Source organism: Plodia interpunctella, chromosome 12, assembly GCF_027563975.2.
Source record: "Plodia interpunctella isolate USDA-ARS_2022_Savannah chromosome 12, ilPloInte3.2, whole genome shotgun sequence".
NCBI classification, from domain to species: Eukaryota; Metazoa; Arthropoda; class Insecta; order Lepidoptera; family Pyralidae; genus Plodia; species Plodia interpunctella.
Window position 1 is genome coordinate 6,119,231 of NC_071305.1, and position 25,165 is coordinate 6,144,395.

Sequence of the window (25,165 nt, forward strand, 5' to 3'; positions counted from 1 at the left end):
ATTTCCAAATTTATGCTCATCTCGTGCATGCATTGTTTACGTTGTCTTTTAATTAAGAACATTCTTGTTACTTTAATTTTGACGTACTTCAGAATTTGAGGGATAAAATGGAGATTCAAATTTTACTAAAGAAGTTTAGGCTAAATTTTGGGTCGTCGACCTCCCTATTACGTTTTTGGATATTACAGATTGAAAATAATCTGGAATACCTTTGCCCAGCTGTGTAATATTTTGGCACGCACTTTACCTACCTAATTTCTTATAATTAAGAAATATGTAGGACATTGATTAAGTATTTAGTATCAGTTAGAGAAATATATAATAATGCATATTGTTGTTTTTTATTGTAAAAGATCCTTAAATCGCCCTATATACACGGCATGCAATTTTAAATAGGTACTTAAACAATTTTTATAAGCTTTTATTAAGTTTCACCTGTCCCGATTTTGCTTGTTTGTATGTAATCAAATCTGTTAGGTTTCTCCTACTTCCAGTCGTCCCACAGACAGTTGAAATTTCCCACGTCACTTCAGTTTCCATGACAATGCATTATTAGGATAACCAGATGGTGCATCCAGGATCGGCTCCCAACGAGGGAATACTCAACCTCAACGGTTTACAGCACGGACTTCGGTCATAAATCTCTCTGACGACAATTTAAGCTTGTGACAAAAATGTCATTTTTGTAAAAAACTTGTATAATTTTACAAAATAGCATTTGAAAAAATACTTTGGTCAGTGGATAGGTAAATTATCCACTAAATTTAACCTAAACTATGTTGAGAAATGTAAGTAGGTACAATATAATTTCATTTGGCGTGACGAGTGATTTTCTCTTTTTTAAGTTGAGTCAATTCATTTTACATTTGTCTTAGATGGATCAAAAAATTTACTCCTGTCAGGTTATCAAAATATGTTCACGAGTGAATGCTTTCAAACGAGAGTAGGCTATTTTCCCTTATATTAAAACATTAAAAATTACCGTTAAGAACAACATATTTTTAACTTCATACTGATTATACCATAAATCCATAATTCCACAAAATTGGTTACCTTGCCACAGCTCTGAATGTAACCTAACAGTGTTAGTCCATAAATCCATACAAAAACTGCAACTGATATCGTAAGTTCACCAAAAAAAATAAATTTATAGGTAACTAGACTATAGTACCTACCAGTAACCAACTAGCTATATTTAACTATAGTAATATAAAAAGTATTTGTCGTTGTAATATAAATGTGATTTTCTATTTGACTATTACTTATATTACCTACAAAAAATTCACTCACCATACAATTTCACTTTGTTATCCTTAGTTTGTACCACAATAATGACATATCCTTCCAAATCCACTGATTTACATTTTACTGTTGTCATTTTATCAACCGCATTTATTTGCGTGGTTGGAGCGTTGAAAGTATTCATATTGACTGCTATAATATAACCTTTCTACTTAATTCTTATCTAAATTTTTCAACGGCTACGAAAATTTACTTATTGAGCGAACTTGGCTTGAAAAAACCCCACTGTTTTCCGATTCCGGACCCGGCCAACGCTTTCTCCAACACCACTTCAGGCAAAATTTATTCTTCAGTATACTCTTCGAACAACACATTTTGTAACTGTATTTACACATAATACCAAATTAACCAGGTGATAACAAATCGGCCATTATAATGACTTCACTAATTGAGAAACAAAATGAAACACCCAAAAGACATCCAAACGAATCTTATATCACAATATTTATTGGTACCTAAGTCCACATTCTGTACGATTCACATATTTCACAGGGATAGACTGATTTTGATATTTCCTCGCTTTTCACTATCATGTCACATTTTATAATGTTTTGTGTTAGCGCGACGATTTCCCACTGGGCTTTCAATAATATTGCTTACATTATTTAAATTTATATTTACACAGACGCATTACGTGCTTCCGTATTGGATTTTTGGTTTATTAAACTAGAGTTTAAGGCGTTTAAGCGTGTTTTGGAGATTGAAAAGCGGTCCCACGTCCGCGGGCTGGGTGTTCGCCGCGAATGGATACGACCATCCCATTTTCGCGCGATCAATAATGCTCCCTACCCAGCATCCCTACAGACTCCCACAGACGGGACTCTCAAACTCACGTGGTTTATACGTATCTTGTTTATTTCTATTTTCAATAAAAAAATATGTTAAAAATATGTTTGGTATATTAATATAAAAAAATAAAAACCTGATAAAAAAGTATGAAAATAAAAAACAAAAACTAAGTCGCTAGGTCCCACCGAGATTTGAACTCGGATCGCTGGATTCAAAGTCCAGAGTGCTAACCATTACACCATGGGACCGGTTGAACAATAAGTCGAAAATATCTGTCAAATTCGCTCGTCAAGATATTATCTTTAAATGTTTCATAAATATTTTTGTCAATTATTTAAAATAATAATGCGGCAATGTAATAAAAAATATATAATCCAATACTTGACGTATGTACGAAATAAAACTATTTCATTAAAAAAACAATTTCTATTTCGAGTTTAACTAGTTCTTTTATCACACTTCCCATAGATGGCGTAACATTTCAATGGAAGCGATGCCACTGCCATCTAAAATAATTCATTTAAACAATTTAGTAAATATTTATTGCCAGTAATGCACTCGTAGTATAATTTAAGCAGGTCCATCTGAAATCATTATTTTCAAATTATTACTTTATAGAAATTATAATTGAAGAAATTACCTATTATGTAGGTATTAATATTTTTTAGATTAATAAATAGATAATGCCGTGATAATTTATTTTACATATGCATTACTACTACTATACTACAACTGTTTCAAAATGGTACATTCGTATTTGATGTCTTGCAACACCTTATGACAGTTTGTCACTGACTTCGCTGTGGTATGGTTGTCATTTCGTCGCTCTATCGGGAAACGTGATAGATGAATGGAAAATAATTAACACTATCACAGCGAAAGGCTATTTAAAAAAAAGCAAAGGTTGTCGTGGTGCATGTGATAACGTATAAGTGAAAACCCGTCTGTGTACTCTTCTATACAACACCGCCATGATCGATGTTGGAAACAAAGATGGCGGAATAATACGGTGATCCCTAATCAAACGCGTTGTTGTGTAGCGTTATGTGCTGTGGTGGGTAGCGGCTACAGCAGTGTCAAGGCCCTTGAGCGAGGAGGAGAGGCGCGATGGGGGCGCGGCCGGGGTAATGCCGCCGCGGCCTGCGGCCGGCCGCGCGGCCATGGCGGCAGAGGATGAACGACCACCGTTCCCTCTGTTTACCGCCGTCTACGACTATGTGGCGCAAGGTGAAGATGAACTCTCACTGCGTCGGGGCGAGATTGTTGAGGTCTTGTCCAAGGACTGCAACATATCTGGCGACGAAGGCTGGTGGACAGGGAAAATCGGTGACAGAGTTGGCATATTCCCTGCGGTTTACGTGACAGAAGAAGACCCGTTGTCAGTGGAGCCTCCACGCGTTACTTTCAGTGAGTTAAAGCTAGAGGAAGTGATCGGTGTTGGTGGATTCGGTAAAGTGTACCGCGGTTATTGGAATGATGAAGTGGTGGCCGTCAAGGCGGCGCGCCAGGACGCGAATGAAGACATTGAAGTTATTAAAGAAAGTGTTTTACAAGAAGCAAGACTGTTCTGGGTGTTGCAACATGAGAATATAGTGTCTTTGAAAGGTGTGTGTTTAGAAGCGCCTAATTTGTGTTTGGTTATGGAATATGCACAAGGTGGACCATTGAATAGAGTGTTGTCAGGCAGGAAGATTCGGCCAGGCATCTTGGTGGACTGGGCGATACAGGTTGCCCAGGGTATGGCCTACTTACACTGTGGTGCACCTATGGCTCTCATACACCGGGATTTAAAAAGTTCAAATGGTAAGTTTCGTAATCTAACTATATGCATTTTATCCCTACACTTTAGTCTCTTACAATGCTTTTAAATGTTCTTGTCAGTTCATTAGATTCCAAGGATGCATGGAGATCTATATGCCTAAGGTGAAAAAATAAGTGACATGGCAACACCAACACTGTAATCTTGGAGATTCTATACTGACAAACAGGTAGGTGTAATGAGTCTAGACCTCCACTCCCCCATTGCAATTTCGGTATAACAAGCCCCAACCTCACATCTTCACTCTTTTGAACTAACTCGACTAGGCATTTTAAAAGTCAATTTGAGAGAAAGGGTTATAATGTGTCTCCACAGTTCGTGGTCTTCTTCTCATATGGGATTTAGGCAAGCCACCTGTTAAAATCATGAAAAAAATATGTATGTTTCTGATATATTTACAACAAATGACATACAAAATATTTTTTTTTTTTACTTGAGGTATTGCTTTTGCGTATATGTAATTAATTATGTATATCAGTGTAAGTTTTTATTCATCAATTTTTTAATCAAATAAGTAGTTTGAAAATATAATAATACTTTGCATTCCTTAACTACTTATATATTTTATAGCACTAGATTTAAGTACATGATTTTAAAACTAAAAAAATAATAAGAATAGCCTATTACATACATAATAGCCTAATAAATATTATGAAATACTGAGCAATAGTGCCTGCCCACAACACTTTTGTATTCACCCACACACAAGAGTTCCAATCAGACTAAAAGATAACATATGATTTGATTTGAAACTGCCAATTTTCCCATCTACATGTGATGGATATATTATTGTCCTTGTTGTATCATAGATTGTTATTTATTTCATCATCTATAACCTTCCAATTTGGACTGGGACCAAATTAACAACATGCTTTTCCTCCCGCGCAGATTGTAAGATCAATCAAGGGAAAAGGCTAGAAACTGGAGATTCTTCTTATAAGCCCTGAGCTAACAACCTGTCACCGGCCTATATCCTTACATATTATAATAAAGTCCTCTACCACATCTGTCTGTCTATCTGTTTGCGATAAATTCAAAAACTACTGCACGGATTTTCATGCGGTTTTCATCAATGGATAGAGTGATTGCTGACGAAGGTTTAGGGGTATAATTTATTATGTTTTCACCCGAGCTAATCTGGGACGGGTCGCTAGTATAAAATAAAAAGTGTAAATACATTGATAATCAAATGTCACTTTAATTCATAAATTTTATTTATTAGTGACATTTAGTATTGTTTATTCTCATTAAAGCATAATTATTACACTTTTGGTTTCCCAACATGTGTGACGTCAAATGTGCCCACTGTTATACAAGTCCCATATAATTTTTTGTTTTTGATAACTACATGAAAAAACGTATCTGATTTGATGTGATGGCAACTAACCTATTCCACCATCAATCCCACCTTACATCTAAACGAGGCCTTCGAGTTTCGCACTTAGCTCTATCTACCTACCCCATAAGGCACAGAAACGTATTTAATACAGTATCTATAGTTGCAGTTTGTAGCGGCCCGTCCCGGTTTCGCTCGCGTACTAACATAACACCTAAACCTTCTTTAGGAATCCACTGGTGATAATCGTTAGAATATTCGTGCAGTAGTTTTTGAGTTTATTGAAAACAGACAGACGCGGCAGAGAGAATTATAAAACATAGTCCTATGTTTTATAATTTGTAAAGAAGGGATAATTGCAACTATGTGAAATTGAATTAAGCAATGTCCAATCATTTGTAATCAACAGAACAATACAGCAGTTTCTGTCGCTGAATTAGACCCTGGTTGCTTGGGGGTTAGAGGGTGTTCCCATAGCTTTTTTTTATTTGACTTTGACGATGTATTTCGTGCCTGCAATGCGGCACTTTGAAAGTCGAAGGGTTGCATGTTTGCTCATTAAGGTCTTTATTTAACCCAATAAGTAATTTACTAAGTTAGATAAACAACTTTCAGCATTCTGCCGTTGGGTCAGCAGTATTTTATTTTTTTGTAAAATTGGAGAATTTTATTTTAGTATGCTGCTAAATGTTAAATCAATCAACTAACGTCAAAATAATATATAGGCACATTGTCGTATTTTTCACCTGGACTTAAATATAAGATAGGTATATTTATTCTCATCCACATACATACGTCTATTTAAATCATTACTAGCTGACAGCTGAAAATATATAAAGTAAATAAAAAGAAAAATTGAATGAACATGGAGAACTTTTTATTAAAAATTGTGCCTCTGACCCCATTATCTGTGGCCACATTAATAATTAAGCCATTTAAAGGCTATTTTAAGTTATTGACACTGCAGTATTATTAACCTTAAACCCTCGTACGTTAACATGTTCATGTTTCCGAAACACTAGGTTTAACACACATAATGGAAATAGGTATCTGCTTTGAACATGAATATAGACTTTGTCACAAAAGGCTCAACACATGTGACAAAATTGGTTGGTCCAAAAGTAAGTCAAATATTGTTTATTAATTGTAAAAAAGGGTGTCAGCACATCGGCCACCGATGCGCTTAACCTAAATCCAGTGCACACTGCACAACGGTCACTACAGATTAAGTGACGCTACGAAGATCGTATTGCAACTTCTGTAAAGATTTTCCATTCTATATCAAGATCCAAACACGCACCACGAACATTAATGTTATCTATACGTATCAAGATATCTAAACAAATCCAACGGCCATAGGACCATATTATACTCTCTCCATCGTTTGTTTCAATATGTATAGTTGCTAAAAAAAACGTAGTTATAAAATAAATGCCAGAAGGGTCCGCTGTTTTCCTAATCCCGTCGTAACTAAATGCCAAGCACTCATAAACGACGTTGATTGCGAGGGAAACTACCCGTGGACGAAGAACTGTGTTTGTTGACAAGAAAACCGTGTCGACGACCCTGGGGCAGGTAATTGGATGATAGGTGATACTAGGTGATACACAATTTTCTATTGAAACTGACAACATAATTGTAATCGGTACTAAAACACGACAAAAGTGACTGTTTTGTGACCTAAAGATGTTTGTTTGGATTGACCGTTGTAAATAGGTTATCGGTTAGCCAGATGATTGAGGCTCGATAATTGTTTAAAATCCATAAACTAAATTTATGTGCAGAAAAAAAATGTAAAAAAATTGGCAGGCTTTTGCCTAGCAATGGACATTAATAACATAATAGAAAGAATAAGTTTACCGCGCTAGTGCAGACAGATCCACCGAAGTACTTTGTTTTATAATACCTATTATGTAGTGATTACGCACTAAAGCTTGTATTAAATACAGGGTATGTAAAGCAATAAATTAAAACATAATAACATCTCGAGGGGCCGTGGGAAAATAAAGCCTATTCTCAGTACTGCGTTGTTTTTTCTAGGAAAATCTGCTATGGGACCTATCTGCCTGATCGATCAGAATTGCCAACAAGATTCTAGTAATTTCATACCGTCCGTTTGACTCGTGCATTTAGAGTTGTTTTCGAATGTTAAGAATATTTAAAACATTCATTAAATTTTTCTGCAAATGACAACTCGACATAAATGTTTAGCTGTTCTAGGCGTAATTAAATACGTTCCTAGACCTAATTTCTGATTGCGTAAGAGCTATGTACTTTTAAGAGTTCCATAGTATTTAAGAAATAGTTCAGAAAATATAGACAAATTAATTCATTTTTATTATAATTTCTGCGTTATTCCAATGAATAAAAATTCTGTAAAAGTACCGTAGTATTTTATGTATTTAAAATTACATTGTACAAGTTAATATTCGATGCGAGTTTATGCAAGAGCCCGGTGTGGGTAAAACCCCAAAGTGTTGTGCTATGCCATACGTCACATCGGTCGGCCGATGCTCGCATTTTACCCAAACAAAGGTCCTCCACACGTTCCATTTTTATTGCACTAAACTGTACTGACACACGTGAAGAATCATAACAAACAGGAAACATGATACGCTGTAAAATTACAAGACAGCTGTATATTGTATAAACAATTGAAAATGCAACATCGTTGTTTTATTTATACTTAGTCATCATAATAAAGTTGAAGTTTGTGTATTACCAACTATTCGAATTTAAAAAATCCTTTTTGATTTTGTTTTAATAATTTAGCTTTAAAATGAATATTTTCATGCTAAATTATTGAGAATATAGCAAAAACTACTGAGTACTATATAATTTAGCAAGTCCACCAAATTATATAGTAGGTACTAGCTTTTGCTCGCCGCTTCGCCCGCGTTAATTTTCTGGGATGAAATGTACCCAATGCCATACTTCAAACTACATATTGTATGCAAAATTTCAAGAAGATTGGTTTAGTAGATAGAGCGTGAATAAGTAACAGGTGTTTAATATTAGTTGGGAATAGAACATTATAACTAAGTCGCAGGTAACAAAACTGATTTTGTTAAAACACCACAAAGTTAATTTTTAATTGAAATGCATTACATGATGTGGTAATCATGACCTAAATATCTGCAGTGTCACAGAAGGGCCGTCAGCTATGTTGACAAATTTAGCAAGCTTAATTACCCAAAACTGAGATATCGATACCGAATCGACGGTAATCGCCAGATTGACAGATGTAGCGCGTAGAACCGTGGGATCTGACGGTTTAATCCGATTAATTGATCTATTTTCAGCTATCAATATTTGCGTAACGGTGAAATTATGTTAGGTAGGTACTCGAGTTATGACTATACCTTTCATTTATTTATAGCCTCGATGAATCGTAATGATAAATTTAGCTAATGGCAACGCTGTTTTGTTCAATATTTCATCTAAAGCAGTGGAAATATTCGTTTACTGTATACTAATATTGTTGGTTAAAACTAAATAACTAATATATAGGTTTTACGATTACAGCTTCCACTCAAGTGCAAATTACTACATCACCATGACTGTTTGTTTCGCGAGACCGTTTTGGTCAATGGCCCTGCTACCGAAAACTGTATTTGGTGTTGATAGTAAATATTTAAATACTAAAACTTCGCACGTTCTCGTTTACTTATTCTTTGAAGATCAATTATATTATACAATTATATTTGGCTAATATGACATCCAGTGTATAGGGCTTAGTTCGAGTATATCGAAAAGAAAAATATCATTACATCAATTCATTGTTAGTATTTTATCATATTTTTTCCCAAGTCCTGAGTATTATATTATCTTCACAGGTAGTTAACTATAAATGTTTCATTAAATAAATATATTTTTGGTTTTCTGTTGCGGCCTCTTTAGTTTGTATCATTTTGATTACTCCTGCAGTGGCATGGCATCTATTAATCCATTATAAAACTTCAGTTTACGGCAATAACAGCATTGTTGACGACATTACAGTCAAAGTTACTCAGCATGAATCTCTATGCGGCGGTAGCTATATATTTTGTTTTTCCTAATGTTTATCTGGGAGAGAATGCTTTTAGGAGCCCTTTTGATTATAAAATTATTTACATGGTACAATAAAGTCGTAGAATGGTAAATTAATAAAGAAAAGTAGTGTTACATTTGGGTAACTTATTGTGCAGTTGACTGTACCTCAGTATCTAGCAACCTTGGTCGTCCGTACCACGCTCGGGCAGGCACTGCCTCCCATCCCGGGCCGTGCGAAAATGTCACCGGAAAGACCAGATTTAGGCACATCAAGAATTTTGCAAAAAATAACCGTTAGCTTTTATAGACATTCTTGTAAAATAAGGAAAATCATTTTGGAAATGTCGTACCAAACCCTGTTGAGCCACCACCGTTACATAGTTACTACCACTAGAATTAACTCAATTATCGTACAGCTGTTTTCAACAATTTGCCTCATTAAAGACAGTAAAAGTACATGTTTTAATGATACATAATCAGGAGAATATGGATATTATGGTAATATTAAATCACTACACAAAAGCAGTCTTAAAATTGTCTTCTCAGGCTCCGTCCGCAATCATTATCCTAATAATGTCACTGTATTTCTGTTCTTTTGAAACTTTTCCTTGAATACAATTTTGTATTACAATCTTTGTGAAAAATAAGTCGTAAGTAGGATTTTATTTCACAGCTCTTTACGATAATAAATAAAAGTTCGTATAAAATTCGTATTTTACTAGCACTTTGGCGATAATCTTTCAGCTTAAGATGTATGGAAAATGTACTTCTTTTCATATGAGACGCGCTTACAACCTTCATAAGATAAGTGAAGCCTTGCCCTACTAACTAATTAACAAACAATTCTAAGATACAATAATTTCATGCTACAACATAAGGACCGGGACCGATTGGAATGCGTCGGTTGCGACACGCACCTCATCCTATCGAAATGAACGCTCAGATGAAACTCGTAAAGTCGCAATTGCGGTGCCAAGAGCATTGTTTACGTTACTCGAGTGAAACCTGACGAAACGTTCGAGTGCCCCATAAGGTATGTGGGAGAGACCAAGACGCTTTGTCCATTCGGGTTAAGAAGCTATAGATGCCGCCGTATCGTGAACTCGCTTTGCCACAGCACAGATAAGAAATGGTTTTCTTTAGAAACTAACTAGCATACACTTGCTTGTGACGATATGTGCACTAATGTTACGTCAACAAGAGCCGTGTAGTGCGTTTTATCAGCTGGGCTTATTTAAGGAGTTCGTCGGACAAAACGCATGGAAATGTGTTAAGTACGTACCGTGCCTTGACAGAATTATGATCTTATTGTGTAAAGTCAAACATCATTTGTAAATTTCTCTATACTAAGAATATTTTCATTGTATTTTCAACATTATTCATATAATAAATAAAATGTCTGGCATCATGAGATGAATGGCCGTAAACACAATCTTGCTACTGTGTCTAGCGGCATAAATTTCCGCGTGTGGCTAAACAAAATTTTTTCGTAGGTTTATATTGTAATTAAATGTTATTGGCACTTCTAATAGCTTCTCAATGTGTGCATAGCATAAAGAAAGCCAGATGAAACGCGAGATTTATTACAAGAGAGCACAATTAAGATAAGAGCCTCTGTATATGGCTTAATCGGGCCGCACCCGTACTATTGAACTTTAATACAGCGCCAGCGGCGATACAGTGTTGTAATTTTTTTACTAATTAATAATTTGAGGAATTTGCATTGTTATTAATTTGACCCTTTTTCTTTCGTCTAGCAACGAGGTCATGCGATTAATTTTCTTATCGTATAGTTTTAAAGTTGCCGCGTCTTCAAAGTTTTGCAAGTAAATCGGATAAGTATGCTGACTGGAAATAAAATTAATTTATGCTCGTTACAGTGCCAAGTCTCACAGTCGTATGAGATAACACTCCCAAATTAAATTAGCCAGCAAAATTAGTATACATAACTTCTTAATATGATGGGTATGGGTAATAAATACATAAAACCGATTTCCTATAGAAGGAATCGGGCCGGGAATAAACTGGATAACTAATGCGGTACGAATCGGATTGGATCGAGCGTTTCGATGACAGATGGGCATCTTAACTTTTATGTTGTACCTGTAACTCAGGAAACCTCACTGGTTGACATTCAGTTCACTACTGTTCATTTAAATTACCACCAGATGGCGGTAGGTAGTCGTAAAAGACACGTCAAATGCCTTTAGGAGGCTCGAATAAAATCTGACACCAGTTTTAGCCTTAAAAATTCGATAATAAAGAAATAACGTTTTTGGATGACCCAGCGTGATGATTTCGTTGGGTCACGTATCATAAATTTAGTTACTTAATTAATAAAATGTTAAAACTAGTAAAATTTCTATTATTTCTAACTTGGTCATCCCAAGTCATTATTGGCTATGTATACATTTAATAGATGACTTTATCAGTCAATGACTGAACCTCTAGAACATTGAAATAAAATATACACAATAAAAATGGCCGTCTCATAAATAAGTTTAACAACTTTATAGATCTAATGTTGACGTTAATGGTTTAACGGTTTAAATATCAAAGGTTGACGTACCGTTGTTAAAATGCAATAACAGTGGAATTGAATAAATGTATAATTTTTATGAGCGGAATAAATGACTAAATTAAAAACGGGAAAAGAGACCTAACCCTGACTGTTATGCTAACATCTCCAGACATTTTACTTGACAAATTATTTTTCGAATAAACTTGTTAACACTTTTTTCTTGCTTATTCGTCTGAAACATAGTTTTATCAAAGGATGTTATGTGAACTTGTTCCACCAAAAATACGGTACAAATACCTAGTCATATTTCAGGTCTTCTGAATAATCAGGTGTTTTCAGCCCCTATTTAATCAAATCACCAATGAGATTTGAAACGAACATCATCTGACTATTTGTGTAATTTGTCATATTTTCGCGAACGTAAAATTTGTTTTTTCATGAAATTAACATTTCTGAACGCCTCGTGATTTCGGCTCATATCTTACAAATAGTTACTGCTTGCCCATACATTCAATAACCTATGATCGTTGTGATAAAACCGTTTAACCATGTATGGAGAACTTTAAATAGCTTCTAGTATGTAGCTAATTAAGTAAGTTTTTTAATTTTTTTATTCATATCGGTCGCCTTAATTATTCAGTAGCGACGTATAATTGTAATAATTAATTCAATATCAAACCGTTTTTAGATGTTATCTTTGTGACACGACACGATTTCCAAGTGAATTTAGTAGTGTCAGACTTATTTCCAGAACGTAATTCCATCAGCCATTTTGCCATCGAAAATTTTATGGTCAGTGAATCCGACTGACACTTATTTGGTGTAGTAAACTACGGAACCCAAACAGTGCGTGCCCGACACGCACTTGGCCGGTTACTTTTTAAACGAGCAAGTAATATTCGCAGCCGTAAGTAACAAAAACTAAGTATTAACAATTTATAATTGCGACAGTCATCGCAGATAGGATAGTAGTTACCCGGTTTAGGTATTTGATGAGCTACCCGGTAGGAGCCTGTTTATCTGTCTGTCACCACCGGCGGCGCCAGATTACAGGACTATATTTGTAATGGCGCTGCAACTAGAATGAGCGCGATGTCGCCAATTTTTTGCTGCTGTTCCTTTTTTATTACAAAGAATGTAACTTTTAATAACTGTGTTTCTTTGGATGTAAAACATGTTATAAAATGCAAATAAATATAATGTACCTATTTTGTATGTCTGTTTTTATCTTCATTTGGTTAGTACCAAAAGCTAAAACTTAATTAAAAAGCTTATATCACTAATGTTGTACTCGTTTTTGTTTTCTATTTACTTTTTTCCGATGTTTCAAAAATAGACAAGATCGAAAAAGTGAAAACAATTTCACGAATTAACTCGTCCTTGACAACAATGTACATTGAGATTCAAATACTTTCTCTGAACTTCCGAATGTGTCTATTCCTATAAAGTAATTTGAACTTTGACCGTGAGGCAGTATCTTTGTATGTCGTTATCGTCTTGCACTACAGATTAGGTGAAAATATTAGTTTATATAAACATAAATGGATAAGTTCAGTGTTTATCTAAGTTAGTAACAGTAGCACGGTAGCCTGAATGATAGATAAACGTGCAGACAGGTCTCAGTTTATACATGTGTTTATACAAGCGTGGGTGGGCTGTCGCTGCGGGCGCCGCCGGCGCAGCCACAGAATACCTTTTATTTTAATAAATAAACTATGCTAATAGTAGGTAAGTTCCGTTGATCAGCTCAGAATGATTTTTGTTTAATTTTATTCGGACATTCAGGATTGCACGAAAAAGTACAATCATATGAAAAGTAGTGAATATTTTGCACATTTCATTTCAGGATTTGTTTATTAACCAGACGTATTTCCCTTATATATGGTAGTATATATTCCTTAATATATGGTAGTGTGATAATAAGCATTTAAATACATACATCAGCTCATGTTGAGTAACACTTACTTTCAAGTAAGTAGTTGTTAACTTTTTACCTCATTTCATAATTTTGGTTTTTCCAATTATAATTAGTAAACAGTGTATTTTCATAACCATCTCAGCCACGAGAAATTCTATAGATTTCGTCATTGACATTTGAAAGCGGACAGCATCTTTTTTTAAAATTGTAATAAAGTTGCTTTTATTTGTAATCGATCATAAAATACGCAAAGTACCAAAAAGAGTTATTGGTAATTTATGGCCTGAAAGTTTAATAAAACTGATATAATTAAAATCTCAGTGAAAAAATGTGAAGAATTTTCATCAAGTCGAGCATCTCGTCTGTGAGAATGGCGTAGACACATCTCATTATTCAAAGAAAGAAAACTATGGCAATAAGACTTAGGAGAGTACTTTGCTCCCTTTCGCCACTCATTTTAATTGGAATTTGAGTGCATGCATTTTTAACAAAAACCGTACGTGAAGTGCATCGCTGCATTGAAAACAAGAGGGGAAATGTGGAAATGTTTACAAACATTCTACTAGAGGTGGTGAAAATTAATTTACACGTTCTATTATTTACATTTAGTTATGTAACAATATAGTAGGTAATTATAATAAGTAATATTTTCTAGTAAGTAGATACTTAGTTGCTTTTGAAACTATAGTTAGCAGTATTGCCCGTACGCAGGTACCTACACTAGCAGGTAACGGGTAATAAACAGTACAAATTCGTATTCCGTATTTAATAACCGATTACATTAGTTGTGCCAATGTGGTTTCCAGCATTACAAAATACTATTAAGCTTTCATGAAATAATATTGTTTCAACATTCAATAAAATGCCTTCAATAATATCCAATCTGCAGTTTAGAGAATATAGCAGCTTGCAAGCTGATAATAAAACTGAATATCAGAAAATTTATAAACATGTTTATATAGATTTTATTAAGTAGAACCCTTATACTTGTTTTATTATACACACTGTTTTTCGTTTGTACAGAAACCTATTAATAAGAAAAATAATAATTATTTTTTATTAAAATTAGGCAACCGCTTCAAGTTTGGAGTTCCAGTCTACTTTGTGACAAGGGAACAGGGAGACGTAATAAACTACTTTACCATTCACGACAAACGCTTTTGTTTCCGTAACACTAACTCATGGAAGTCGTCCATCAACGTCACCAATCCCTTTCAAACAATAGTGCTAAGTGTCGATATTGTAGCTATAAGTTGTACAAATATTTTGTTCGACAAAAATAACTACAAACCCATTGTGGTAATCTATAACCTACTTTCTGTTAAGTAGATTCTCGTAATAGTTTGAAAGATTATCGTATTTAATTTCATTTTTGTACATAATAATAACCGTCTACACTTTACTTTTGTACCCGTCTATTAGCATCAAAATATTTATCATTTGACTTTAATTAATTTTGTCTCGCTATAAATTTAAAGGTTGCAGTCTTATATGCACATTTACAAAATGATAGTTTTTTCTGTGCATTTCCCCACAATTCCTGAAGATTTGTTTAAACTTTTACTAGCAACGTGATCTCGGCTCAGTTCAAGGAAAATAAATTTTCTGTCCAAGTTCAATTCAATTGTACATTTATAAAGTTGCCACCCCGGCGCCTAAGAAATTTCAAGGAAAACCAACTTAGACGACTTCCTTTTTCAATTCGGAAAATAAACTGATTGGTCATTTGACAAGTTAGATTTAAAGTATCTGTCGAAATCCTTGTACATATCATAAAATAAAACTTTAAGAAGTCCCTCTATCGCGTCTTTCTGTCAATATGAACGCGATAAACTCCAAAAGTACCCGGCGGATTTTGGTACAATTTTCACCAAATAAGTATGTGATTCCTGGGGAAGGTTTACCCAAGCGTAGCCGGGACGGGCCGCTAGTAAAATGTAATTTTCTCTAAAATATCTACGAATTTTGCTGAAATATTTACTTATATTCAATGTTTGTTAGAAAACAAGGACCAACAGAAAATAAACACAATACGTCTAGAACTCTGTAGTCAAAATTTGGCAACATAAATACGATCATAAAAGTCTGTTGCAATATATTCGGCAATAATCGTACCTAATGCTCATAAGTTAAGACATAATTCAAATTTATAAGTCTATAAAAGAGCTAAAATGCACGCGGTAAGCCCGTAATAAACTGGGTTTATCAACGCGACAGCTGATATACCTGTAGAAAAGTCGACCGACTCCTTTATCGCAGACAACTTTTGCCCAGGGTTTCCACGATGGCTTTCACGTGGGACCCATTTCAACTTTTAATAGGATATATCAAAACATCACTGTCCCGAATTCACAATAACGTACACGTATAGCCAAATGGTTTTTATATTTTTAAGTTGATAGGTCAATTACCTATACTATACTCTATACTATATTATAAAACTCTTCCGTTACTGAGTGAGTGAGTGACTAACTGACTGACTGACAGACAACGTACAGCCGAAATTACTGGGCGTAGGAAGCTGAAATTTGGCATGTAGGTTCCCTTGGGAGTGTAAGGGAACACTAAGAAGGGATTTCCTGAAATTCCCACGGGAAACGGATTTTTACTCACATACGAAGTTGTGGGCTTTTGCCCACAACTTCGTATGTGAGCTAAGTAATACGTGTTATAAACCGTAGGTGCAAATACCTAGATAAGACCTCCACAATATATTTTAGGTTCATTACGACTTTGACAGTTCTGTAAGTAAAACTAAATCAATTATGTAGTCAAGTTGTAAGCTAAATCAATTAGTCTTTGCGACATGTGTGTACGTATATTTTAAATCCAATCAACATATCTCAACTATTTCATTTTAGGAGTGTTGTTTTCGTTCGTATACCTTTCTAATATTACGCCACTTCCGGCGGCCACCCTTTCGCTGCATAAAATTTGCCATATCGTTCGACGTGCCAGATAGCAATTTCCCAACTGTATGCACCCTCGCCCCTCTATTGACTTAGCCAACCCTAAGTTGTAAAGAAAACCACCCTCTGCGAATTTTTGATGGAAGTTAGTTAAAATAACTTAAATAAGTTTTGGATTTTGAACATTTTAGTGCATTTAAGTATGTTGTATAAGCATATTATAAGTAAGCGCACAAACGATAGAAAAAAATACTAGGCTATGCGTATGGTTTCTCGAGAATTCTCGTCTCGAGAAATTTATCTTTAGTTGAAATGGGAACAACTTCAAAACTTGAGAATTTGGAATCAGAAACCCAACTATGTAATTATTCATTATTTATAAATCTTTATAGGATTATGAAACACACACGACAACTAATTGAATAAAACTAAGAAAGGCAACTCCGAGACGGCGCTTTACTTTTCCAAGTAAAGGTCGTCTCGTCTTGCGCGTAAATAAATGTCACAACGTTCATATCCTCTGTTATTAAATTATAATAAAACCTGTTAGTAGTAATAGTACCTTACTACTTAATGGTTTTGTTGCATTGCCTTTTGATTTGCTGAGTTTTGCCAATCGAATCCAGGTCACATTTTGTTCACAGCTCGTCCATATTTAGCAACAGTTGCGCATATTAAAACATTGCCCTTATTTTCACAAATTTTTTGACTAGTGAAAACGAAATCAATTTTAACTACTACCTATCTATAGAATGAGTATTCATGACGAATGGTCAGATCGAAACGATGCCGCTGCTTTCCACGTGTTTGGAATCGATAGTAGATCATTAATAATAAAGGGCAGTTTATAGTTTGTAAAGCCGATTGTCTGTGGGTTCATTCAGGTCCAGTTTTAAGACTTGTTTGCTAGCGTGGTGTAAAGCAGAATGTTACTTGAAATCTTTATGCCCTTTAATTGTATGTATGAAAATTATTTCAAAATAATTTCCTACAGTGGACATCCACTAGAAGCATGAAGTGTCTTTATATTTCTTAGCTGAAAGCCACTATTAATATACATAATAGTGGTTAAGTATTTTGTGTATTATTTTGTACATGTTACGAAAGTATGACTTATTATTATATTAATGACATATTATGAGCTGGACTCAAAGGATTAATCTGCCTTGGTTTCGTGTTGCTGTTTCACGCGTATAGACCATAAAATATTGATACTTAATAGCACATATGTATGACGTTGTGTAACCGAGCAGATCATCGTTGAGCAATTTTAATGAACTTGCTAATAGAGGCGAGATATGGTACCCATTTTTTCGTTGCCACCCGGGAAGGAACCGGATCTATATCCGGTTGTAACTTCCCCCGAGTTGGTCGCCTGAATAATTCATGTCTTGTAGTTGTAACTTGTCGACAGCGGCGTCGCGCCAGCTAGTCGCGTGCACACTAGCTAGGCTGGCTGCCAAAGGATACAACGACTATTACAATTCTTTTCATAAATGTCTGTTCTTTTTGACAAACATTTAAGTATAACAAGAAATGGCAATTCATTTTTCCTCACATTATTCTCCGATGTCGATGTCGGAAACCGTTCCATTGGATTGTAAGATATGATCTGCATACAAAACGGACCTCTTTAACATAATGACTGCGATAGTGATTTTCGGCTGCGGTATCTTAATAAATCGAATACATCGTTTGATACTCATTTAATTCGGCAACAATTGGTTGTCATGTCAGTCAGACAGGCTGTCCCTTTGTGTAGTAGCGTGATGGACGTATGATATGTTGTGATCTCGAACGTTTGCGCCGTGCCTCACCAGCTATAGTGATTTTTGCAGTATTTGTTTTGATTGAGCATTTCACCCAATTACTATCGCTTTTCGAGTTAATAATTTGCATTCTCAATAAATCGTCGAGACTAGGTAGTCTAGAATATGGATTCGGAAAACAGAAAACATTTTTCGATTCCAATCGATGAAAGCCGAATCTTTGACATAAATACGTCAAGATCAATTGAGAAAGGAAATTGCACTTATGCCTAAACAAGCCATTACTCTTAAAATAAAACTTTTCAGATTTTCCCGCTAGTCCAGGGAAAATGCTTTTTGGTATTATATTTTTAAAATAAATCTAAGTTCTGGAAAATACGACTGTAACACAACCAACCGCCTGCGTGACGATAACCCTTGGGTATACTGTATGCCTGTCATCTGCCAAGACTATGTGTCCCTCAAGTCAGGTGACGTATGACAGTATTCTAGGAGGGCGCGACCACACACTTCTCGACATTACTTATACTTACCTGTTCGGTATGTGGAAATGCTTTTAGGTTTGCGGTCACATACATAAATCAAAGCATATGTAAAAAGGATCCCACCGAAGATAAATTTTCAATGAACCCTCGCGTCGTGTGGCTGATCGTTAAACTGTTTTTGTTGTCTGATCACGTCATCTAACCGCACGAGAAATTGCACTGCGGTTTTTTTGATGGTCGCCTTTCTATGAAACCTTATTTGATTTTCCGTGTGCCGGATTTGTATGGAATTTCAATAACATACTCGTCTATCTTGTTGACCTTCATAAATATTGTGTTCTAACTAAAATCCTTTCATCTATTGCAGCATAATGACCTGTTACTGTGAAAACGAAAATATTTGATTTTGAGTCATTATAAATTTTATAAAAACATATTTCATTCTTACTTAAATGACTCGATTTCGAAAGATTCCACATTATTATTTTATTCAATATTATTTTCAAAATAACAGCGAATGGCTATTAAGTACCAAAACAATCACACATCGATTATATCATATATTAAATAATTAATTCAATCGATTTAGCATTCGAGATCAAGCCCACGTATGAACCTACGTGCCACCGCTTTCATGACAATCAATGTCAATCGCGTCACAATTCAAATGTCTGTTTGTTCATTTCAGTACTTCTCAGCGAGGCCATCCTGCCTGATGACAATTTGGAAGACAAGACGCTGAAGATCACAGACTTTGGGTTAGCGCGGGAGGTGTACAAGACCACGCGGATGTCGGCCGCTGGAACATATGCCTGGATGCCACCAGAGGTGATAAACTATTCATTGTTATGTTTGTAACAAGATGTACAGTCGACCGTTCCTGCGTGAGTGAGCAACAACAGATGTTGAATCCTTGCAAATTTGCCCATGTTATAATCACTGAGTTCCATGCAAGGTAACTTGACATGCGGTTGACAGTACCGCACACAGACAGTACAATAAGTAGCTCTTATTTAATCTCCTCGCTTGAGAGTGTCATTATTGGTTCTTTTGCCAAAATACTATTTACAATAGCGTATGGAAATGAATGACAATACAATAATGTGATGATCATACTTTTAAACAAGGAAATAAGAGCCTTACAAATCATCAAAATCTGCTTATTATCCTTTTTTTAATTTACTAATCTAATACGATAAATACATCCACGTTAATTGATGGTATTCATTGATGGATCACATCCTTACATGGGATTCATCGTTTTAAGTTTGGTATCACGTTTGGGACATCCGATCATTTAATTGCCCTATTCTTTAATTGTTATTGCCATCGTAACAGCGTCGCATCGACAACGTAATTTTGATTCTAATTAAGAGTTCACGGCCGACTTGTCGGAACTCGTGCTGTGTTCGGTTGGCCTTAGATTATGTCTGTTTTTTATTATCCAAGAAAATTCAAATGATTGAATAATATACGTCTTGTAAAACCCTTCTCAAAAATCCAGATCCAAATGAAGTCCGGGATGCAATGCAAGCAAGCAAATGTTGAACGTGAACTATTTTTTATTATATAAAAATAAAACAAGCTAATTATAATATTTCTCTGTTTAAAATATAATTATATATGTTTGTTATGTGTCTTCTAGAGTTTATAAAGCATCTATCTATCTGTGTTAGTAAGAAAGATAATATCGTAAAAGTGAAAGGTATATTGTTCAATTAAGTTTTTTTTGTTTCAGTTTAAAAATCCTACACAAATTCTAAACATCTCGTTCAACATATTACAGGTGATAAAAAATTCGACGTTTTCCCGGGCGTCAGACGTGTGGTCGTATGGGGTGCTCCTGTGGGAACTGCTGACGGGGGAAACACCCTATAAGGGCATCGATGCGCTGGCTGTGGCCTACGGTGTTGCCATCAACAAACTCACATTGCCAATACCCAGCACGTGTCCCGAGCCTTGGAAACTGCTCATGCAAGGTGGAATTTATAACTTCTATTCCCACGTTCAATCCCTGGTTAGGTACATAGAAAATAATATTTTTCCGATTTACCTAGGTCTTGTATGTTTATCTATGTAATATAGTTATGTATTTTATAGTTAAACAGGGTATAGTTTGACCATGGTAACCAAGAGTTCACTACGCTCCAATAACTGATCTCACTATGGCTAACTCAATCTGCGTTATTTTTCCATACATATTTATTTAATAAGTCTACTGTTTGGGTGAAATAGTCCCTGATTGGGAGGAACGATCAACCGTCTGGTTCTTGCGCTAGCGATTTCAACCAGGAAAAATAACAAAACCCCATGTTGCTTCCCAGACTGCTGGCGCTCGACGCCCCGCGAGCGGCCGTCGTTCCCGGACATCCTGGAGCGGCTGGAGGAGATCAGACAGTCGGAGTTCACGCGCGCGCCGCACGAGTCCTTCCACACCATGCAGGACGGCTGGAGGGTCGAGATTGAGGAAGTGCTCGGTGACCTCCGCAGGAAAGAGAAGGTATTGTTGTTATATAACTAAGTAGGCAAACGAGCGTGTGGGTAAGCAAATACCGCTGCCATGGACACCACCAACCCTATATGAGATGAGATAGTCACAGATGCGTCGAAAGTAGGCAACTTTTAATGTCGGTTGTTGGAGAAGATTAGACAATCTAACGTTCTACATTCAAAATGATGGCTTGGTCATTTTGATTGACTATGAAATCGAGGGTCTTATGTTTTTTATAACTTATTAATTAATGTGTGAAATGACGTCGAGTCGACCCACATGACAGAATAGGAGTTAAAGACTGTATATATATGAGAAAACATTAAAAACTGTAATTTTAATATAATGATGCTTGCGTGTGTACATAGCTTTATCAAAATTGTTTTTCTGACGGAATCAGATCATTCAGATCCAATATGTAAATTTAAACTGCTCTCTACTTACATTTTTTTTTTTGATAAATTGGTTTATTTTTATTTGTTATTAAGATGATCACTCTTTTGGATTGCAAGCTGCAAGCAAGCAAGATATGTTGCTTTTTAATCTTTTATTTATTTTACAAAATTCTTCATAAGTCTTGCGTTCGACAGTCTATTTTGTACATTAAGTATACTATCCATAACTTGGTATAAAACATAAACATTTTCTTTTGGTTTTTGAAAATGAAAGAAATAGAATAGAAATGACCCTTACACCAGATAGCAGAAAATTGATCACTATATCCTAAATATTTTTTAATTTTTTACATTATTTTGCGTCACTAATAAAAATGTAATTTATTGTTCTTGAATGCTTACAAATAGGAATGCAAAAGTATAGAGGAGGTTAGTGGTACTTTGATGTTGTGTAGATGTTAGTTGTGTTACTTTTAATTATTATAATGACTAATGTTTTTAATTTGTTTAATTTATTATATTTTTTTAGTATACCATTTAAGTTGCCATGTTCACTACCTTTATTTTTAGCATTTATTTTCTTTGTCAATCTTTCTGTCTTTTGTGTATATTTTCGTGTTCAATCCCTAACATTTAAGCATTATTTAGGTATTTTTCTCAACATAAAAATATTAAATAACATAAACTGATTGTGTTTCAAATGTAATGCTTGTTGCGAGGGACCATATTCTTTAAAATGTAACAACAAGATTTACAAAATCAACATAACTTACTTTTTACATGTCTGCCTTCATATTTTCAGGATTCTTGTAAAAATGTTTTTTATATGTCATGTCAGATTATTCAACCATAAATCGTAAAGGCCTTATTGATATAGATAAGTGAGGTATCTTTAGATTCCTGACGTCCAGATTGTGACGTCGTGTCTTGAAGTTAAAAAATCATATTTTTTAATTATTTGTAATCCTATGCCTTTCAGGAGCTCCGATGGCGCGAGGAGGAGCTGACGAAAGCGCAGCTGCAGCAGCGGCTGATGCAGCAGAACCTGGCGCAGAAAGAGAGAGAGCTGCAGATGCGGGAGTTTGACCTAGTGGCCCGCGAGCTGCACATCATGATCTTCGCCAGCCACATGTCGCACCAGCCGCCGCCGCCCAACAAACGCAAGGGTGAGCTATATACTGGCTGCCACAGAACAACTGCATTAGCGGCTGTATATAAGACTTAGGACCGAGACAAGTAGGTTTTGTTTTCCAGCAATAACTACGCTAAACGTGATTATGATGCCTCGTATCGAACTATGGAGCAACTTCTGTTTTGCTTTCTGTGAATAAATCGTCCGGAAAAATAAAATTTTGTTGTCGTTGGAAAGCGTTAACAAGTTGAGATGAAAAATGGATAAATATTTGTGATCACGCGTACGAATATTTGCCCGCTCTCGGAATTGACTTAGAAATAGTGGCGAGTATGCCATTCGTGAGGTTAAACTTTTTTTATATTTTAGGCAAATTCAGCAAGCCGAAGCTGGTGAAGAAAGAGATCTCATCTCCGCTGGACTTCCGACACACGCTGACGGTGCGGCCGTCGGACGACGAGTCCAGCGTGAAGCAGCTGGTGGCTGTGGCCAAGGACACCCCGCCCGGTTCCCCGCACATCATGCGAGCTATTGCTCGTGAGTTTATTGATTTTTGTATTTTAATTATTATTGGTCTTGTTTATTTTTACTCTATCACAAGTATTGAATTTATTTCGGGGAAAACTCCATCTGTGTGTGATTTATCTATTTATATATATTTGTAGTCATCGGACAACATATAAAGTATTAGTTGCATCCCAGGTCTTCGCTCCCGTGTGAATTTCGGGTTAAATGTATCATAAGTGTTATTCCAGGTTATATTTTATCCGTGTACCAAATTTCATAAAAATCAGTCCAGTAGATTTTGCGTAAAAGAGTAACAAACATACACGCACACATGCTCACAAGCTCGTATTTATAATATCAGTAGGAAGACCGTCGATTAATGTTATAACATACCTCCAGTGCCAGCGGACGGCGTGAAGGGCAAGACGTGGGGCCCGTCGTCGGCGCACGCGCGCTCGCGCACGCAGCTGGCGCTGCCGGCGCTGCGGCCGCGAGCTGCGCCGCGCTCCAGCAGCTCCGCGCCCGCGCTGCCGCCCGCGCCGCGCGCCTCAGGTAACCGCCGCGCCTCTCACTCGCAGACGCGTGCCCCCAGCGCCCCCAGCGCCCCCGGCGCCCCCGACGCGCTCCGCAAGCGCTCCGGCAGCCACGACGACCTGCTCGCCGACGAGCCCCGGACCAGGCTCCTGTGCCCGATGTTCTCCTCGACCGCCGACGTCGCGCACTACGACACCGTGTTCGACGTTACGATCGATAAGGCCAAACGCAAAGGCAGCCACGGCGAAGTGAAAAAAAGTCTATTGAAAAACTTCCAAGTGAGGTCGAACAGCCTCGCGGGGTTTTTCGCCGTCCCGAGCGGCGTGAGCTCCTCCGAAACTAGACAGCTGCTCGAGGACGAATAGTTTCGCGTTTGCTCCGGCCCGGTTTGTGATGCCTGTATTGAAATGTCAAATGTGATTTTTTACAATAATCGAGTTATAAGTCGACAATATACCCTTGATATATATTCACAAGTAATCTCGTTCAATTTTTATCTCGTTTTATAAATACCATGATCACATACCATGTGGATACCATACCTTTTATCACACATTTAACTAAATTTAAAATATTGACTTTAATTCTTTTTACATGCATAAAAAGATTACCAAAGTGAGAAATTACAAAAAGGCATTGCAAACTAGGGTTGAATGCAATATTTTAAAGTCTGATATAATATAAATCATTCCGAAAGACGCTAATTGTGACCTATATCCCGCGCGGAATTAGCCATATGCACTCTCTAAATGAGGGGTTGGGTACAAAAATGTTGCCATATTGAAGACATATCAATTCTACTAACATTCCTTTTTTAACACAAATTAAATTACATAATATATTTTTCTTCGGCTCCGTTCCACTTTAGAATCTCAACACAGTCCAATTTAAATCAAATCTCAATAATTTAATGGGGTTTAGTTGCCTATAAGACAGTGTCATTTTAGTGTAACAAACAAGAGACAAATATTTGGCAAATCGTTGCCAAAGGTTGCCATGAAAACTAGTATTTAAAAATGGCATATTTTAGAAACTACAATAATTTTATGTACATTTTCTATTTACAAAGTCTATGGACGTTATAATGAATAGGTTAACGAAATGTAAGTGCATAAGTAGCTACCAATACATGTAATGTTTCATAATGATCACTTATTATTTGTTCCCGAATAAATAAATCTGTGTTCATGATACAGAATAGCTAAACATGCACTTATAATTAATGA

The 25,165-nt window shown here is 36.0% G+C and overlaps 2 protein-coding genes and 1 non-coding gene across 11 annotated transcripts in view; 1 reads left to right on the forward strand and 2 right to left on the reverse strand.

Annotated features, from left to right (window-relative positions):
• The window catches only part of sdt (stardust), a 103,383-nt gene extending 101,345 nt beyond the window's left edge, over positions 1–2,038 (reverse strand). Inside the window, exon 1 of one of the 3 annotated variants that reach the window (XM_053753019.1) lies at positions 1,291–2,038. In XM_053753019.1, the coding sequence (XP_053608994.1) occupies positions 1,291–1,426 (136 nt within the window). In that variant the 5' untranslated portion in view covers positions 1,427–2,038. The remainder of the gene's footprint in view (positions 1–1,290) is intronic. The other 2 variants (XM_053753018.1, XM_053753021.1) reach the window with 2 other exon arrangements.
• A 229-nt stretch (positions 2,039–2,267) lies between these two features.
• Positions 2,268–2,339, reverse strand: TRNAQ-UUG (transfer RNA glutamine (anticodon UUG)). The gene has a single exon. It is a non-coding gene; the product is annotated as a tRNA-Gln (tRNA).
• Positions 2,340–2,856: 517 nt separating this feature from the next.
• slpr (slipper) overlaps positions 2,857–25,165 on the forward strand; it is a 30,827-nt gene continuing 8,518 nt past the window's right edge. For 4 of the 7 annotated variants that reach the window (XM_053752585.2, XM_053752587.2, XM_053752588.2 and 1 more), the window contains exons 1-8: positions 2,857–3,894; positions 19,569–19,708; positions 20,667–20,859; positions 21,205–21,380; positions 22,175–22,195; positions 22,746–22,932; positions 23,268–23,435; positions 23,805–23,957. In XM_053752585.2, coding sequence (XP_053608560.1) covers positions 3,219–3,894; positions 19,569–19,708; positions 20,667–20,859; positions 21,205–21,380; positions 22,175–22,195; positions 22,746–22,932; positions 23,268–23,435; positions 23,805–23,957 — 1,714 coding nt within the window. In that variant the 5' untranslated portion in view covers positions 2,857–3,218. The remainder of the gene's footprint in view (positions 3,895–19,568; positions 19,709–20,666; positions 20,860–21,204; positions 21,381–22,174; positions 22,196–22,745; positions 22,933–23,267; positions 23,436–23,804; positions 23,958–25,165) is intronic. The other 3 variants (XM_053752586.2, XM_053752589.2, XM_053752591.2) reach the window with 1 other exon arrangement.